At 42.7% G+C, this 20,184-nt stretch overlaps 1 protein-coding gene across 1 annotated transcript in view; it reads right to left on the bottom strand.

The window, feature by feature from the left end:
• GFPT2 (glutamine-fructose-6-phosphate transaminase 2) overlaps nt 1-20,184 on the bottom strand; it is a 47,748-nt gene that overhangs the window by 8,628 nt on the left and 18,936 nt on the right. The window contains exons 6-14 of the mRNA XM_068536495.1: nt 19,805-19,939; nt 17,437-17,498; nt 11,409-11,488; nt 10,855-10,972; nt 4,908-5,071; nt 3,373-3,468; nt 3,196-3,293; nt 2,789-2,909; nt 4-161 (exon numbers count right to left, since the gene is read on the bottom strand). Of these exons, the coding sequence (XP_068392596.1) occupies nt 4-161; nt 2,789-2,909; nt 3,196-3,293; nt 3,373-3,468; nt 4,908-5,071; nt 10,855-10,972; nt 11,409-11,488; nt 17,437-17,498; nt 19,805-19,939 (1,032 nt within the window). The remainder of the gene's footprint in view (nt 1-3; nt 162-2,788; nt 2,910-3,195; nt 3,294-3,372; nt 3,469-4,907; nt 5,072-10,854; nt 10,973-11,408; nt 11,489-17,436; nt 17,499-19,804; nt 19,940-20,184) is intronic.

Genomic DNA, 20,184 nt, shown 5'->3' with positions numbered 1-20,184 from the left:
TACCTTGGTGCTGGCCACGCCGATCTCCGGTCCTGCATTGATGTGGACTCCGCAGTCAGTCTCTCGGGAGATGGAGCTGCCCACAGTGTTGGTGACACCCACGGTCAGGGCCCGGCGGTCCTTACAGTAGCGCAGTGCCAGGAGGGTGTCTGCGGTCTCACCTGCCACACAGATCCTTCTTTTCAGCTCACAGGTATGTGGGCTCTGCCAGCCTTAACCCCCAGCCCCCAACTCATTTACTTCTGGCCCTTAGGCAGAAATTGATGTCCAGACACAGTCGGTGTGTGCTCAGAAAGGAAAATGCATGCTCAACAATTTTTCTGGTTGATTCCTTTTTTTTTTTTTATGTAAGATGTTCTTTATTCAAGGGCTATGAATGCCAAAAACACAGTTAGCACTTAGATCTTGAAAAAGGAAAGTTCTTCAGGTTTAAAAGTAAATAGGAAAATAAAACATTCATAGGGATTTGAATTTGAAGGTTGAAATTAATTTATCACTTCTCATTTTACCACTCAGTGTGAAGTGCATGTTCTAGGGGATGTTAAGACCTTTCTCATGAAAGTTGGTAAACTGTTCAACTGGATGGGGCCTCCACGTGGGGACCCTGACAGCACAGGCATATGGGAGTCACCCGATCACTTGGGTGTTTAGTAATGCAATTAATGTGGTTCATTGTGATCATTTATGTAACTAGAAGATGAAATCTGATTAGTAAGCAGGACTAATTTGGAAGGAATTTATTAAAAGTTTGTTCATGATTAAGTGTCGAATAGAACATTTAAGTTCTACAATTGATGTTTTCAGGAAAAATATGTGAGATTATTTTTTCTAAAGATGGCTCAAGATTCTCTTGTCCCGGCTCTTCTCTAATCTAATTTCTCTTGAATATTAAGACAGAGTGGTTTATACATACTCCTCCACTTTCTCACTTCCCATTTCCTATTCAACACACTACAGTCTGGCCTTGTGCCCTGGCTGATTCTCAGATTCACGACTTTGCTACTATTTATGTGGCGAGTGCTTGCTCATCCACTGTCTCACTGAACTCTCATGACAACTCTGTAGGGGGCGTCATCCTCATTTTCCCTTGAGGATGAGGTACTCAGAGATGGAGGAAATCAATGCCTCACTCACTCAAGGCCAAGTAGCTGTGGGTGATAGAGTGGGCCTGGCTCCCAGTGCCCTTTCTTGGACTCTAAACTGCGTTATTCAGAATGGGCTGAGATTTAAGTTAAAAAGCAAGAATGCCCCTAAATGGTGTTTCTCAAACAGATCTTGTTTTAAAGGAAAACATTTCTTGTCCTAGTGTGTACTCAAATTATTTTTATAAAAAAGGTTAAATAGGTTCATGCATAAACCAGCACAAACTTCCTATGTTTGTAAGTCCTAAAGAACTCAAGGTAAATTAAATATGATCCAGCACATAAAACCAAACATTCAGTGTTCACACAGCCACCACTCTTGGCTGTGCTGTCCTCACTTCTCTGCAGTGCAGGCTGGTGCTACTATGGCCCAATTCTCCTCTCCTGTTTCTGCTCAGACTTGCGTCCAGTGCACTGGGGTGCCACACGGCCTTTCCTCGGCGCCTATGGGAGCGGGGGAGCTCTATCTTCATCGGCAACGCCCCCATTTTTGATACAGTTAAAAAAAATTTAATGTAAAGGGCTGAACAAAATGAAACTTTAAACCCCTTCTATGAAGTCACTCAGGAGGTGCCACTGCATTATTTTCACATTAAAACCACCTCTGTTCTTTGGTTAGTGGCTTCCACCAATTCATGAAACGTTTTTAGGCTCTGACGGGATTGTAAACCCAAAGGTAACAGTGGCAACTGAAGTCAGAGGGCAGCACCTGGGTATGAGGTGGTCGGCTAGATGGTGGGTGTGTCTGTGTTAGTTTTTCTTAGCTTGTTACTGAAATGGAAATGGTATTGAAAATTCATAATGAAAGCAGTATAAAAAGATATTAGGGTATCGCTGTTAATGCTTCAACTGTGATAATGACATTGGTGTGATATTTTTTTCTTTTATCATTTAGAGATACGTTCTGAAATATTTATGGATGAAATAACATGATGTCTGAGACTGACTTTAAAATAACCCAGTGAAGGGGAGGGGTTGAAGTGGATATGATGACACAAGATGGGTGAGTTATTCCATAACATAACCGCTGAGCCTAGGTGCTTCTTTATGCAAGTCTCTCTTTTATAAAAGTTTGGGATTTTCCATAATGCAGTGTTATAAAAATCCTCCTAGAGCTCATGGGGACTCCGAGCATATGGCCATGGATCATCTCCCTGACCCTCCGTCCTGCCTTGAGCTGGAGCAAACACCCAAGCCTAGTGTTAGAATGCCACCCAGGCAGGGTTTCCTGAGCCGAGGGTAGCCTGGGCTCTCTACACCTGAGTAGTGTCTCTCCATGCCTCCCACTGTTGGGTTGCGTGAGCACTGTATGGTGCCCACACAGTTCTTGAAGTGACTCTCAACCAGCAGAATTAAACTTTCCTCTGATTTAAACCCAGCACACATTTCTGAGTATCTCGGTGAGTGGTCCCTTAAGTCCTGGACTTGGAGCAGCAGGAGGAGGGAGAACCTGGCTGCATGGCCCTCCCCATAAAATGGGACAGTAGCTGATGGCTCTGAGGGTTGAATGACCCTGTGCATGAGAGACTGTGGCACATGGTCTGTGTGCAGAGAACTTCATGGGATGAAGGAGGGAGGGAGCCGCATGGTGTGTCACCGAGAGGACAGAGCCCTGAGATGAACTAATGAAAACCTGTAACCCTTACCTGACTGGCTTATGAAAAAGCAAACGTCATCCCTGAACACAGGTGTGTTCCTGTCCAGAAAATCACTAGCAAGTTCAACCATCACCGGGAGCTCGGTCAGTTCCTCCAAAACTTGCCGCGTCTGAAGCCAACAAGAATGGGGACTAAAGTCAGACATGAACACCACAGGGACAAAGGCGGCTGGGCTTCTAAGACAGTTTATGAAATGGCACCTCTGCGTCCAGGTGAGCAGGGAACTTCAGGCATTCACAGGCCAAACTGCAGGAGAAAGGGCTCCATGCCAGTTCTCATACTGGCTCATGGCACCAAATTTGGAAGGCCAAATGCATGACAGCATTTAAGACTCATCTTGTCCTAGCCAACACTGCCTCCCAGGCACTATCAAGGGCCCAGCATGTTGCACTTACAGCCACAGCAGCATGGTAGCTAGTTCCACAGCCAATCACGATGAGCCGTCGGCATCGTCTGATCTCCTTCAAGTGGTCCTTCAAGCCGCCCAGAAGCACTGCAGGACACATGCAGTGTGTTAATGCTGACATGACACAGGGATTGTGCATTGGCCCAGGGCTCGGACGAGGGATTACCTGTGTTGGTCTCAAAATTCACCCGACCTCTCATGGTATTGAAAACTGATTCTGGCTGTTCAAATATCTCCTTCTGCATAAATGCACTGAAGTTACCTGGTCAAACAAACATCAACAGGATGTCAATTTTAATTTTGTTACACTTTCATTGCTTAGCTTTTAATCAAGAGCAGTTGTTATGCAGTTAGTCACAGAGACACATGTAAAGGCTACTGCAGATTACAGTAAAAGGTGCCTCTAGGTATTGTCCCACCTGATACTCATGGTGACAAGCCAGGTAAGGTATGATTATTATCTTCAACGTGCATATCAGATCCTGCAACTTGAGGAAGGGAGGGATGTAAGTAACAAATGCATGGCTGGCCTTTCTGGGCCACGCTCTTCTTAGCAAGGCCAGAGGAAAGTAAAATGCTTTACTTCCTAACACTCACCTACTTAGGGAAGTACAAATTAAGCGAGCCTAAGGAAATAGGCAATATTTAAAATCCAAATACCCTCCTATACTCTGTATTAAAACAAAAACCAAAAAATCTTTTCAGCCACATATTTCTAGGGCTCTGATGTGAATGAAACCGGATGACGTCTAAGACCCCCGACAGGTGCTGTGCCTGATGCCTGTCGACAGGTGTCCACAGACAGGGCGGGAGTGTCCTCTGGGATACACACACACATGATGCCAAGCATCACAGTGTCCCTGTCTGCTGCCCTCGGCAGAGAACTCGTAGAAAGAGTGCCATGAAGCAAACAGAGCAAGTGAGGAGGGGTCGGGCCATTGCAGATACGGATCAGGGAAGGGCTCTCTGAGGGGGTGATGTTTCAGGGGAGATGATCAAAAGGAGCTGATCCTGTGCGAAGCTGAGTGAGTGCAATGACCCCCAGGGGAGCAAGCACTCCGCCTGTCTGAGTAACAGTGAGGCAGCCAGGGTGGGCGGGGAGGGGCACAGTGGGGAAGGGTTGTGCAAGGTGGGGCCAGGCTGCGTGTGGATGGCTGTGGGCTGTGGCAGGGAGTGTGGGTTTTATGCTAAGAACAGTGGGAAGCCACTGGAGGGCTTTACACAGCAGGATAAGAGGGTATGATTCACATTCTTAAACGTTTACCCAGGCTGCTCTGTGGAGAGGAGGGTGTAGGGACACAAGTGTGGGTGCAGGAAGATAGGCTCCCCTCACAAGGAGAAAGTAGTCCACAGCCCCCCGTTACTGCAGGCCTCTCATCCAGAGAAGAAATGATGCCTGGGGTGTAGGAATGTGTCCCAGAGAATATGTAAAGGGAGGTAGTTGATGGACTGGGGTCAGTTCAAGCAGGGAGACCTGGTGCCGGGACATGGTCAGAAGCCCCCCTTTGGAGTAGCCAGGCCAGGCGCCCCACATCCCCTGAGATGTACGAACCACAGACCACCTGCAGCCCGACTCCGGTGCTCACAGCAGGCAGGAAGGCTGTAGTGCCCACCCATGACAGGGCAGAGAATCTCAGGAGCTCCCCCACAGAGCACCTGCCCCATGAGGCTGCTGCACAGGGACCCTCAGAGGACACCTGCCTTTCATGATTTGCTGCAATTCCATCTGCAAGGTCTGTATGGCTCGAGATGGGTCATCACTAGCCGAACGCTTGACCCGGTGAATAGAGAGTTTCCCATCAGCCACTGCAGCAATGTCATCATCCTCAAGGAAGATGACCCGGTTGGTGTGTTCTATGATAGCGCTGGAGCAGGGAAAATATGGGTGTCAGAGATGGGGCCTGTCCTTGACAGTTACAAGATGTGGGTCCATATCAGTAACACTGAATAGCATTTTAGGATATGGCATATAAACATTGATTCATACCTTCCGCCCCTCCCCTCCACCCAGAACTATTTTGAAGCCAGTCCCAGACATCAAATCATCTGTAAACCTTTTAGCTTATAGCTCTAAAAGACAAGGATTATTTTTCACCCTACTATAATACCATTATCACGTCTAAGAGTAATAGTTATTCCTTCATAACATCAAGTATCCAGTATGTTCAAATTTCCCCAGTAATCGCATAGATGTCCTTTTATAATTGCTTTCCTCGAATCAGGATCCAAACAACGTCACCTTTGGAGAATGCTCAGGAACCAACACATTCTGAATCATAAAGGGAAAGAATGAAACATTTATCTTGCCTTTCCAAATGACCTTTCAGAATAACCACAGTTTATGAAGGCAAGTTTCTCTTTATAGGTGAAATATAGCTAATAAAGAAGGAATGATAGAATTATAATAATCAACTTATGAATTCCTAATCATTAATAGCCCTAATCAAGGTCCATCAGTGGCTAATGAAATGAAGAAATGAAAAGCTAAGAGCAGCTTTATAATGGATGGATAAGGCTCCTGATCTTCGAACTCCCTGTTCAATTTTAACAGTACTACAAAAAGACAATGAGACATAGTGCCTCCTGATGGAAGAGCACACTACCTATTAAATAGTCTTGCCAAAAAAAAAAAAAAATCAAACCTGAAGATCAAGCTTCTAGACACCTGTAAACTTCTGTTTGCAGGAAATACGGTGAACAGAAGAACATGGAGGAGACACTCAACAAAATCCATATAGTGGGAAACTCATTAGGACAGATGACTCCTTTTCTTACACACACACACACACACACACACACACACACACACACACACAAAGCAAGAAAAAGGGTGGGGGGGACTTAAAAGCAAACTATAAGATCTATCCACTAATGAAATGTGCAGTCATTGTGTTTATTTTTATAGTAACTTTCTCTGTGTGGAAATAATGATTTTTCCCTTGAGATGGAAACGGAAAGTTTCTTTTAAAAATAAAATTGTTAGAAAAGTTGGTAAATGAAAAAGAAAGTTAGGTAATCAATAGTACAGGTGGTACATAGATATGGTGAAAGCCATGAAGGTGGTACCTGAAGGACCATGGGAGAAAAAAACTCTCATTCTACCAAGTGCTACACCAACATGTGCCCTGTGCAGAAAAATGAGCATTTAAAACTCCTGATGCAAAGTTAAAAAGAGAAATAATCAAGTTCTATGGCTCTAAGAGAGGTGTCTCCAGATCCTAGGGAAGAAAGACAAAGAAGGACGGAAAGCCACTGCACTGGAAAAAATATTTTAAACAATAGACATTCTTTGAATAAAAAGCAGAAAACACAGGCAACAAGAGGAAGAAGTAAAAACGGCCCTATTCAATCTCCAGCAGATAAATGCTACTTACATTGTACTGTCCTTCAGACAGTGCTTAATACGTCTGTTTGTATTCACATGTGTGTGTACATCTGCATGTTTAAATATAATTACTGTTTTAATTTACAAAATGGATGGCAGTCATCAAAATTACTGGCCCAGGAATTAGACCTGAGGTGGAATCCTCATCCCTGTCTCTTACCAGCCTGTGCCCTCGGGCAACACAGACATGACCCCTCTGAGCCCGTCTCGGGTTCCTCTGCTTTAAACTGGGAGATGACCAGTGTGCCTTCACCAGAGGTTTGTTGTGATTATTAAATGGGATAGTCTTGGTGAAGCCCTCAGCACAGTGTCCAGCCGTAAGTGCACAGCAATGCTGGCCACTGTTGTCACGAGAGCTCTATGTGCCTTCGTACCTGAGAGGGACACCTTTGTCACTCTTATTTTTCAATATATGCTTTTTCATCTACACGCAATACATTATAGAATCACTTTATTAAGTTCCAAAAACCTAAACAAACAAAATAATGTCAGGGATTTTAATTATAGCATCGAATTTACAGATTAAGAAGAGTCAATATCTTTAAAAATAATTTTTAATTATTAAATTAACTTTAAACCAATTAATGTTTTCAGAATAATATTAAGGCTTCTTACCAAGGAATGTGGAATCTCTCCCTTTATTCAAATCTCTTCTTATTTCTCATGGTAAACTTCTGTAGTCTTCTCCAAACAGGTTCTTGGACTATTTTTATTTAAATTTATTTTAAGGGATTAAAACTTTTTTTTCAGCTGTGGTAAATAGATTGCTTTTTTAGTTCAACAAAGGTTTGCTGAGAGCCTACTGTGCCAGTCACTTGTGGAGACATGAAGGGGAACAGGATAGATGTGGTCCCCTACCACCCACCTCACTGAGCTGACAGCAAAGTGGCTACTGCTGGAATGTCGAATTTCTACACCTTTATACTCTGACCAGCCACGAGTATTACTTCTAACAGCCTTTCAGGTGGATTTTTAAAGTATATAATTGTATTGCCTACAAATAATTCTTTAATCTCCTTTCAAGCATTTGTCTTTTTTTTTTTTTTTTTGAGAAACATCTACCATACTTCATTGAATATAAGGTAACATTGATCTTTTTTTTTTTTTTTTTACATAACAATTTTCAATGTAATCAAATCTCATTTTTATAACTAACTACTTCACAACAAGTAACATGCTAAGGCAACATCAATAGATGAAAAAAGGTAGTCCCTGGTCCCAAGGAATGTTGCCCAGGAGAAGACAGAGATATGTAAAAAATACAATTACAATACAGTGTAGTGAGTGCAACAATCAGGCATGCAGAAGTGCAAGGGTAGCAAAAAGGAGCATGTGATCACAACACTAAAAAGAAGACTGCACAAAAGACATAATATGTAAATTGAGTTTTGAAAAATGAAGTGGGTTTCCCAGATGCCCCATAGGGAGAAAGGAATTCTTGGAGGAGGGAAAAGCATATTCAAGACAGTGAATTGTTCATATAATCCTAGAAGTGAAGTAGGCAATGGCAGGAGAAATGATTGGACACAGGCGTCATGAATACTTGTATGTCTGCATTTTACCAAGTCCATTCTAAAGGAAACTTTGTGGATCAACTCGGGGGTGGGGGGCCGTGGGGGGACAGAACTAGTCATTCCTGCAAGAAACACTGGAACCAGTTTCTACCAACCCACCAAAAAAACTACTTCAAAGGCAACATGGTATCACAGAAAGGGCTAGTTTTTTTGTTTGTTTGTTTTTAGTTCATTAGGCCTCACTTAAAATTCTGATTCCACAATGCACTTGCTGTGGGATCTTGAACAACACTCATAACCTCTGCAAGTTTCAGTATAGTAAGTTTATGTGATTACCTTCATGTGTAATATCCCTGCATTGTAATCTTAATGGAAACTCAAGTTCAGGTCAAAGACAAGTTTCTCTGTGACTTCTCCTCTGAATTTTTTTTTTTTTTTAACAGCTTTATTGGAGTATAATTGCTTTACAATGGTGTGTTAGTTCCTGCTTTATAACAAAGTGAATCAGTTATACATATACATATGTTCCCATATCTCTTCCCTCAGGCATCTCCCTCCCTCCCACCCTCCCTATCCCACCCTTCTAGGTGGTCACAAACCACCGAGCTGATCTCCCTGTGCTATGCGGCTGCTTCCCACTAGCTACCTATTTTACGTTTGGTAGTGTATATATGTCCATGCCACTCTCTCACTTTGTCCCAGCTTACCTTTCCCCCTCCCCATATCCTCAAGTCCATTCTCTAGTAGGTCTGTGTCTTTATTCCCATCTTATCCCTAGGTTCTTCATGACCTTTTGTTTTTTTTCTTAGATTCCATATATATGTGTTAGCATACGGTATTTGTTTTTCTCTTTCTGGCTTACTTCACTCTGTATGACAGACTCTAACTCCATCCACCTCACTACAAATACCTCCATTTCATTTCTTTTTATGGCTGAGTAATATTCCATTGTATATATGTGCCACATCTCCTTTATCCATTCATCCGATGATGGACACTTAGCTTGCTTCCATGTCCTGGCTATTGTAAATAGACCTACAATGAACATTTTGGTACATGACTCTTTTTGAATTATGGTTTTCTCAGGGTATATGCCCAGTAGTGGGATTGCTGGGTCATATGGTAGTTCTATTTTTAGTTTTTTAAGGAACCTCCATACTGTTCTCCATAGTGGCTGTATCAATTTACATTCCCACCAACAGTGCAAGAGGGTTCCCTTTTCTCCACACCCTCTCCAGCATTTATTGTTTCTAGATTTTTTGATGATGGCCATTCTGACCGGTGTGAGATGATATCTCATTGTAGTTTTGATTTGCATTTCTCTAATGATTAATGATGTTGAGCATTCTTTCATGTGTCTGTTGGCAATCTGTATATCTTCTTTGGAGAAATGTCTGTTTAGGTCTTCTGCCCATTTTTGGATTGGGTTGTTTGTTTTTTTGTTATTGAGCTGCATGAGCTGCTTGTAAATCTTGGAGATTAATCCTTTGTCAGTTGCTTCATTTGCAAATATTTTCTCCCATTCTGAGGGTTGTCTTTTGGTCTTGTTTATGGTTTCCTTTGCTGTGCAAAAGCTTTTAAGTTTCATTAGGTCCCATTTGTTTATTTTTGTTTATATTTCCATTTCTCTAGGAGGTGGGTCAAAAAGGATCTTGCTGTGATTTACGTCATAGAGTGGTAACATTGATCTTAAGATCGTGATTATTTTATATACTTCTAAGAAGTATATAAAAACTGTAGCAAATTATAATTGCCAGATGCCACTTACAGATGCTAAAATCTATAGAATAATTGCATGTCCTAGAATCACTGAAATAATATTAGCTTCTCATTGAAATGGTGCCCTAAGGAACACAGTTTGGGAAATGCTGACCTTTCCTATCAGCATTAAGTACAATGCTGGCTGTGGGCTGAAATAGGCCTTGCAGCCTGGGCTGTAGGTTCTCGTTACTTCATGTGTCCCAGGAGACCTCACCTGGTGTCCTCCCTGCTTCACAGCAAGGCCTTACCAGAGGCTGGTGGGAAAGAGGCATAATAAAGGTTTGGATAAAGGAGGTAGTAATTGTGGTGTTTATGGTGGTTTTCTATTTCAACTAGCAGGAAAGTGTTTTGGTCTTTTCTCTGTGTGTGTATACATTTTTTTGTACTAAAAGGGGCATGAAGCCGACTTTCTCAAATTTCAGAATTACTGTTTGGTGTATTGATGCGAACATGGACTTTGGAATCTACTGGACCAAAACCCTCAATCTTGGCTCTGTCTTTTATGAATGGTCAGAACTCTGGCAAAGGCAGGCAAGGTTCAGGAAGGACCAAAGGTCTAGAGACACTTGCCCCATCTAAAGGGAGCAGACTTTGAATGGCCCCAAAGAGGCCTGTGGGGAGCAGTCTGGTGTGCTCAGACCTGCTGGGTTTTTAGAAAAGCTAGAAATACAGATTTTTATGGGAAATTTCCCAATTTTAAAATGTTGGCAACTAATTCATTTATTCTGTACAGGCCCAAAACATTGTGTAGATCAGTAGCCCTTGCCTTTGGCCACCAGGGCTGCTGATGACAGCCATGTAAAAAGTGCTCACTGGGCAAGGATTCCCTCAGGAGGGCCACCGAGAGCTGAAATCTGCCATCACCGCTTCCCCTTGCTGACCCTTGAGAAAACAGCTCAAACGGGGGAGTAAGTAAGAAATGGGGGTGTTTAGCTAGTCATTCTTGATTACATAATCCTAGGAAAGAAAGGAAACAAGGTGTAGCTACCTTGCATCAGAAGCAAAGAAGAATTCCACTGCTTTATCGCCTACAGCATGAAGGCAGGTCGAGCTGTCCAGCCTCTTCATCCTTGTTTTACAGATATTCTTCACATTCTCAATATTGCCTAGCAAATGAAGGAAAGGATCACAAATCCCGTTAGACTATTTTCTTGGAACAACACGAAGAAGCCAACTTCCCCTTTGAATATGTGTGGGAGAAATGTGCAATTTTTAGCTTTGGCTGCATCAGCCAAATTGTGTAAAAGATCCCCAAATAGTAAGAGCACTGAATCGGCTATTAACAAAACAAACCAAATCAACACTCCAATCAGGGCACAGGTGCCTTTATATAACAGAACCACAGCAGCAGCTCCCTCAACTTGGTATGTATTTGAAAATATCCACAAGAAAAAGCTTTTGAAAAAATGGAGCCAAGTCCCAGTTGCATGAAAACCTTCTGGACCTGGCCCTAGCAGAGTGAAGGAAGGCATCCTGCCTCTGAGGGGAGCTGCCGGCACCAGAACAGTGCTGCGCTGTTCACGTCCTTCTCAAGAAACTTACGTGTCCTGTATAAGATGGGGATCTGTTCTGTGGAGAGTTTGTATTTGCTCCTCACTCCAATGAGCAGGGGGCTGCCTCTCCTGTAGGGACAACAGGGAATCGAGTCACCCATTGCCTTGACACCCTGGGCCGGGCTGGATGTCCTCTGAGCACTGAAGAGAGGGTCCCCGCATCTAGCCCTGTCCCCAGTGCAAAGTGCTCCCAAGACATCCCAAAGATTGTCCCAGAAGTTATAGAGCCACTAATTATAGACAATTTAGAAAAGTAAAGCTTTACTGCTTCTTCACACTATCTTCTTCTGCAAACTAGTAATAACATGATAATAGATTTTAAAAGGAGTTTCAAAATTTGATAGGGACCAACTGGCATTTTATAATTCTATGATTTGAAAGACTTAAATCCCAAATGGTAAATTAGTTCCTGTCCCAGAAAAAAATAAAATCATAATATATTCACATAATTTCCTGCCTAGATTCTATGACAGTCTGGTCCACAGGTGCATTCTCAGTGGCTCCCCAGTGCCTTCACAATGAAGCCTGCAACCACAGGGCAACCTAGATCCTGCAGAGCTGGGCCTCTGCCCACCTCCTCCCCACTCCCCACCAGCTCTCGAGTTTCATAGGGCAGTGTCCCTACAATCTTGTTCGCTCTTGTCACCCATGCCTGGCACACAAAAGGTGTCAGTAAGCACACACTGAGACTAGAAGAGCCTCAAGTCCCACCAGTGCCCCTCCCCATCACCATCCTGGCCTAACTGCAGATCCCTAAAGCGCCACAGTCACTCTGGGCTCCTTGCCTTTGCTCACGCTGGTTTCTCTGCCTGCCTTCCCCAGGCTGACACCTACTTCCCCTTAGGCCCCCTGTGCACTGCCTCCCAACCCTCATCACAGAGCATCACCATCTTCTGCCCTGCTCTGTCCTCCTGCACAACTGTCCAGTCCTTAAGGCAGGGGTCCCCAACCCCCGGGCCACAGTATCGATCCGTGGCCTGATAGGAACCAGGCAACACAGCACGCTGTGAGTGGCGGGCGGGCAAGTGAGCAAAGCTTCATCTATATTTACAGCCGCTCCCCATCATTCGCATTACTGCCTGAGCTCTGCCTCCTGTCAGATCAGCAGTGGCATTAGATTCTCATAGGAGTGCAAACCCTACTATGAACTGCGCATGCGAGGGATCTAGGTTGCCAGCTCCTTATGAGAAGCTAATGCCTGATGATCTGAGATGGAGCTGAGGCGGTGATGCTAGCGCTGGGGAGTGGCTGCAAATACAGATCATCATTAGCAGAGAGGTTTGACTGCACAGAGACTGTAATAAATCAACTGCTTGCAGACTCATATCAAAACCCAATTGGTTGCTCATGGAACATTCTCCAGGATAGATCATATCTTGGGTCACAAATCAAGCCTTGGTAAATTTAAGAAAATTGAAATCGTATCAAGTATCTTTTCCGACCACAACGCTATGAGACTAGATATCAATTACAGGAAAAGATCTGTAAAAAATACAAACACGTGGAGGCTACACAATACGCTACTTAATAACGAAGTGATCACTGAAGAAATCAAAGGGGAAATCAAACAATACCTAGAAACAAATGACAATGGAGACACGACGACCCAAAACCTATGAGATGCAGCAAAAGCGTTCTAAGAGGGGAGTTTATAGCAATACAAGCCTACATCAAGAAACAGGAAACATCTCAAATAAACAACTTAACCTTGCACCTAAAGCAATTAGAGAAAGAAGAACAAAAAAACCCCAAAGCTAGCAGAAGGAAAGAAATCATAAAGATCAGATCAGAAATAAATGAAAAAGAAATGAAGGAGACAATAGCAAAGATCAATAAAACTAAAAGCTGGTTCTTTGAGAAGATAAACAAAATTGATAAACCATTAGCCAGACTCATCAAGAGAAAAAGGGAGAAGACTCAAATCAATAGAATTAGAAATGAAAAAGGAGAAGTAACCACTGACACTGCAGAAATACAAACGATCATGAGAGATTACTACAAGCAACTCTATGCCAATAAAATGGACAACCTGGAAGAAATGGACAGATTCTTAGAAATGCACAACCTGCCGAGACTGAACCAGGAAGAAATAGAAAATATGAACAGACCAATCACAAGCACTGAAATTGAAACTGTGATTAAAAATCTTCCAACAAACAAAAGCCCAGGACCAGATGGCTTCACAGGCGAATTCTATCAAACATTTAGAGAAGAGCTAACACCTATCCTTCTCCAACTCTTCCAAAATATTGCAGAGGGAGGAACACTCTCCAACTCATTCTACGAGGCCACCATCACCCTGATACCAAAACCAGACAAAGATGTCACAAAGAAAGAAAACTACAGGCCAATATCACTGATGAACATAGATGCAAAACTCCTCAACAAAATACTAGCAAACAGAATCCAACAGCACATTAAAGGGATCATACAACATGATCAAGTGGGGTTTATCCCAGGAATGCAAGGATTCTTCAATATACGCAATCAATCAACGTGATACATCATATTAACAAATTGAAGGAGAAAAACCATATGATCATCTCAATAGATGCAGATAAAGCTTTCGACAAAATTCAACACCCATTTATGATAAAAGCCCTGCAGAAAGTAGGCATAGAGGGAACTTTCCTCAGCATAATAAAGGCCATATATGACAAACCCACAGCCAACATTGTCCTCAGTGGTGAAAAACTGAAACCATTTCCACTAAGATCAGAACAAGACAAGGTTGCCCACTCTCACCACTATTATTCAACATAGTTTTGGAAGTGTTAGCCACAGCAATCAGAGAAGAAAAAGAAATAAAAGGAATCCAAATCGGAAAAGAAGAAGTAAAGCTGTCACTGTTTGCAGATGACATGATACTATACATAGAGAATCCTAAAGTTGCCACCAGAAAACTACTAGAGCTAATCAATGAATTTGGTAAAGTAGCAGGATACAAAATTAATGCACAGAAATCTCTTGCATTCCTATACACTAATGATGAAAAATCTGAAAGTGAAATTAAGAAAACACTCCCATTTACCACTGCAACAAAAAGAATAAAATATCTAGGAATAAACCTACCTAAGGAGACAAAAGACCTGTATGCAGAAAATTATAAGACACTGATGAAAGAAATTAAAGATGATACAAATAGATGGAGAGATATACCATGTTCTTGCATTGGAAGAATCAACATTGTGAAAATGACTATACTACCCAAAGCAATCTACAGATTCAATGCAATCCCTATCAAACTACCGCTGGCATTTTTCACAGAACTAGAACAAAAAATTTCACAATTTGTATGGAAACACAAAAGACCCCGAATAGCCAAAGCAATCTTGAGAACGAAAAATGGAGCTGGAGGAATCAGGCTCCCTGACTTCAGACTGTATTACAAAGCTACAGTAATCAAGACAGTTTGGTACTGGCACAAAAACAGAAACATAGATCAATGGAACAGGATAGAAAGCCCAGAGATAAACCCACGCACATATGGTCACCTTATCTTTGATAAAGGAGGCAAGCACATACAGTGGAGAAAAGACAGCCTCTTCAACAAGTGGTGCTGGGAAAACTGGACAGCTACATGTAAAAGTATGAAATTAGAACACTCCCTAACACCATACACAAAAATAAACTCAAAATGGATTAAAGACCTAAGTGTAAGGCCAGACACTATCAAACTCTTAGAGGAAAACATAGGCAGAACACTCTATGACATAAATCACAGCAAGATCCTTTTTGACCCACCTCCTAGAGAAATGGAAATATAAACAAAAATAAACAAATGGGACCTAATGAAACTTAAAAGCTTTTTTTTTTGCACAGCAAAGGAAACCATAAATAAGACCAAAAGACAACCCTCAGAATGGGAGAAAATATTTGCAAATGAAGCAACTGACAAAGGATTAATCTCCAAGATTTACAAGCAGCTCATGCAGCTCAATAACAAAAAAACAAACAACCCAATCCAAAAATGGGCAGAAGACCTAAATAGACATTTCTCCAAAGAAGATATACAGATTGCCAACAGACACATGAAAGAATGCTCAACATCATTAATCATTAGAGAAATGCAAATCAAAACTACAATGAGATATCATCTCACACCGGTCAGAATGGCCATCATCAAAAAATCTAGAAACAATAAATGCTGGAGAGGGTGTGGAGAAAAGGGAACCCTCTTGCACTGTTGGTGGGAATGTAAATTGATACAGCCACTATGGAGAACAGTATGGAGGTTCCTTAAAAAACTAAAAATAGAACTACCATATGACCCAGCAATCCCACTACTGGGCATATACCCTGAGAAAACCATAATTCAAAAAGAGTCATGTACCAAAATGTTCATTGTAGGTCTATTTACAATAGCCAGGACATGGAAGCAAGCTAAGTGTCCATCATCGGATGAATGGATAAAGGAGATGTGGCACATATATACAATGGAATATTACTCAGCCATAAAAAGAAATGAAATGGAGGTATTTGTAGTGAGGTGGATGGAGTTAGAGTCTGTCATACAGAGTGAAGTAAGCCAGAAAGAGAAAAACAAATACCGTATGCTAACACATATATATGGAATCTAAGGGAAAAAAAAAAAAAAAAGTCATGAAGAACCTAGTGGCAAGACGGGAATAAAGACACAGACCTACTAGAGAATGGACTTGAGGATATGGGGAGGGGGAGGGGTAAGATGTGACAGGGTGAGAGAGTGGCATGGACATATATACACTACCAAACGTAAAATAGGTAGCTAGTGGGAAGCAGCCGCATAGCACAGGGAGATCAGCTCGGTGGTTTGTGACCACCTAGAGGGGTGGGATAGGGAGGGTGGGAGGGAGGGAGACGCCTGAGGGAAGAGATATGGGAACATATGTATATGTATAACTGATTCACTTTGTTATAAAGCAGAAACTAACACACCATTGTAAAGCAATTATACTCCAATAAAGATGTTTAAAAAAAAAAAAAAAAGAAGAAGCTATTAGAAAATAAATAAATAAATAAACCCTATTGGTGAGTGGCAAGTGAAAACAAGCTCAGGGCTCCCACCGGTTCTGCATTATGGTGAGTTGTACAATGTAATAATAATAGAAATAAAGTGCACAATAAATGTAATGTGCTTGAATCATCCTGAAACCATCCCCCCTGCCACTAGTCCGTGGAAAAACTGACTTCCGTGAAACTGGTCCCTGGTGCCAAAAAGGTTGGGGACTGCTACCTCAAGGGTAGGATCAGGTTGGGTGTCACTAGGTCACCAGGGCCCAGTACACAATAAATACTCAACAAATATTAGTTGGATGGATGGATAGATAGATGGGTAGATAGATGGTCAGATTGATTGATGGATGGATAGACAGATGGATAGATAGATGGACAGATAAATGGGTAGACAGACAAATGAGTGGATGGACAGCTGGACGGATGGGTGGATAATCCACCCATCTGAATATAAAATTATAGGATGGCACTCACATGCCCATTTGTGTGAATCCACACATTGCTGGGGGCCACAGGGTTCTAACAGAAGGACATGTGGGCTGACCCAGGCCCTCTCAGCTGATTCCTGGATCACACCTGGCATGAAGGTGATAAAGCTTGAGCTCTTGGCCTTCAAGGCCTCTTCTTTACTGGATTCAAATCAACATTCATTTTTGTTCCTAATTTCATGTTCATAATTTTGCATGCTTTTTCTAAAGGGAATCTCTGAAGTTGACCTGAAACCTGGACCTGCCCTTGCTATACAACTTTATTTTTAGTTTGAATTTGTTGTCAATTTCTAAAAAAAAAAAAGTGTAGAGATTTCAAATAAAAATCCAACTTTCTAGTTTCTCTTTAAAAAAATCAGAAGCTCCAGCCACAGAGATGGTGGGGTACATTCTCTGTGGCTAAGCCACAGTTGTCCCTTAGATAGAGTGAGCACCTTCTGTTTTGCCAGGGGCCCTACCTCTCCCTTGTGCCTCAAGCTAAGTGATTTTATTTTATTTATTTGTTACTGGAAATGTCAATGCGTTCTGTCTCACCTTGTGGCCACGGCTTCTCCGGGGTAGTGGATGCTCTTGAAAACCAATGCAAATGCGCCTTCCTGAAAAGACGGGAAAGGAGAGTGAGGAACAACTTACTCTGGCTAAGCTAGGTTGCTGCACCTCAGCCCACTACCCCAGACAGCTCTCCCTGGGAGCCTCTTCACTGCGGGCAGTCCTGGGGTCACTCACTCAGGGTGCTGAATATAGGACAGCTTGCGCAGGGTGATGTCAGGAGGGGAAAGTGAAACAAACAGGCAGTACCACAATCAAGTATCAAAGACCAGAACTTGTGGATTTCATTGTGAGCAATATAAACCTCCCTGTCCAGGTCCACAAGGAACAGCTCCCAGCTCTGTGATGACCTGGGTGGACTGCTGCAGTTAGAACCTCAGGAAATGAGAACCGTAGCCAGGGGTCCTGCCCTGGGCCTCAGGGATGGTACCTACTCAGGGAGCAATTGTGAGGATTAAAGGGGCTAATCCACGACCTAAGTTTAGCTCAACACACGTTAGTGCCTGGGTTCAAATCGTGGCTCCACCCCTTAACTGGGCAATCACTGCAGCCTTCTTTGTGCCTCTTGGTGAATGGAAGTGAGAATAGTCCTACCTTGTATGGCTTCTGTGAGCTAATGCATTTTAAGTGCTTAGAACAGTGCCTGACATATAGAGACACATCAGAAGTATGAGTTGTTATAATTATTATTTCTATGGCAATGACTGCCATTTGTGCTCTGTGCCTCAGCTTGTTGGTTTGTACAAACCAGAGTTAGAATATAGTTCTCCTAACTCAAGACTCCAAATGCTCTTCCTATTTAAAAGTTCAATGCAAAATTCTCTCCTACATTCTGACCATCCTGTACTAACCATGACCCTACTTGACTTTATGTACAGCCAGCTATAAATCTGGATTTCCAAGGTTTGGAAACCTAGGCAGACCTCATGGCCTCATGCTATGGCCAGTTTGCCAACTCAGTCACACAACCAGAGAGACCCCAGGGCCAGCATCTCCAGGTCCCTAAGGGCCTTTCAAACTGACCACAATGAAGGGGCTTTAGACAGAACCTGAGGAGCCTGACATTCACCCTGCTGGTTTTGTCAGCAATGAAGTAGGACTAAATAGAAAAACTCTACCCGTTCTCTGCCAAAAAGAGCCCTGTGTTGCTTCAGATATATCGCTGAAGTTTAAAAGTGCCATCACTGAGAGACATTTCCAAAATTTAAAATTACAAATGGAAAAGAGGAAGTACTATGCTGCAAAACTAAATTGGTTTACTGTACATTAGTTATGGGACAGGCTTTTATTTATAAATATGTCCTCTAAATTAAGGTCCCCCAAAATGGGAGTCACAGGGCAAAGGGTTTGACTTACTTTTAAAAAAAGACTGAAAACACCAAAGGGTCATATATTTTAAACCACAGTGTTGTACCCAAAGCAGCCTCTGACCCCAGATGTTCTAGATCCTCGGCCCTGAACACTCTCTCCAAGCTGTCCCCATCTCAGGGGAGCTATTGTACAGTTCTGATGCTCAGAAGGATGGATTCTAGGAAGTCTGGAGCCCTCTCCTCCTCCCTCCACCGTCCCATGGAGGGCCTGGGTCTGCTCTACCTCCTCCTCCAAGGAGGTGTCTCTCTTGGACAATCCCTCCACCATGTGCCCCTTTGCAGGGACCTTGTTCCATAGGTCCAACCCTCTGGGACATCACCAATCTCTTTCTCCCACCTGGATCATTCATTTCAGCACACAGACATGATCTGATATCTCCTACCACAAAAATACAATCCTGCCTCAGAACTGCAACCCTCTCCCTTCACTGGGCCATTTCTTTGCACCCTTCTTCTTCTACAACCAAACTTCTCAAAAGTCCACACCTGCTGTCTTTATTTCCTCTTCCTTCCTTCCAACTCCACTCAGTAAGGACTTGTGGGCATTTCTCCCACATGATGAATAACTGCTTTACTGAAACAGGAGGAAAGACTACAATTCTAAGTCTCCAACATCAGTTAAATTCATCTTGGGTATGTATGCGCACAAGTCAACAATGCACACAAGTCAACTGATAAGATGACAACATGAACTGCCACAATCAAGGTCCCTTGTGCAACACACCATTGGTAGAAGCCACAGATCAGAAGGCCTATCACCATTTCAGAGATGTTAAAATGAAGCGAAGCAGTTTCTGTTTGATGTTTACTACCAAAAACCTCAGAACTTCTCCCAATTCTACAAGGATGTAACATTTTAAGGCCAGGCACTGTAGATGAGCCATCTTTAATCCTCAGGTACTTGGTGCAAGTTTGCCTAATAAATGTTTATAAAAACTGAAGGAATGAAGGGATGATTTAGATAGGTGAGACTTGTAACTCACCAGCTGCTGAATGACTCTCTCGACCAGCGTTGAAAATGTAATGTCCTCAGTTTCTCTGTTGTCGAACACATATTTAATCAGCTTGGCGATGGTCTCTGTATCTGTTTCTGACTCAAACTCATAGCCTTTGCTTTCCTGGAATATTTGGTTGGACAGAGTGTCAGATAATGGTTGTTGTGCAATGCTGGCCTGGCCAGCTCCCTCTCCTCCCTTATGACTTGTCCTTGGAATGACTTAAGGCAAGAACAAGGAAAATGGGGAAGGGATGAGAAATGTTTGCCTGAATCCCACAGCCTAACACAGCTGAGTCATTGTAGTCTTCCCTGAGATCATCCCGCCTCGGAAGCTTGTCCTTGCCATTAATCTGGACATTGCAAAAT

Source organism: Eschrichtius robustus, chromosome 2 (genome assembly GCF_028021215.1).
Source record: "Eschrichtius robustus isolate mEscRob2 chromosome 2, mEscRob2.pri, whole genome shotgun sequence".
Classification (NCBI taxonomy): Eukaryota; Metazoa; Chordata; class Mammalia; order Artiodactyla; family Eschrichtiidae; genus Eschrichtius; species Eschrichtius robustus.
Note: the sequence above shows the minus strand (reverse complement) of the source record. Positions and strands in the feature narration are given on the sequence as shown.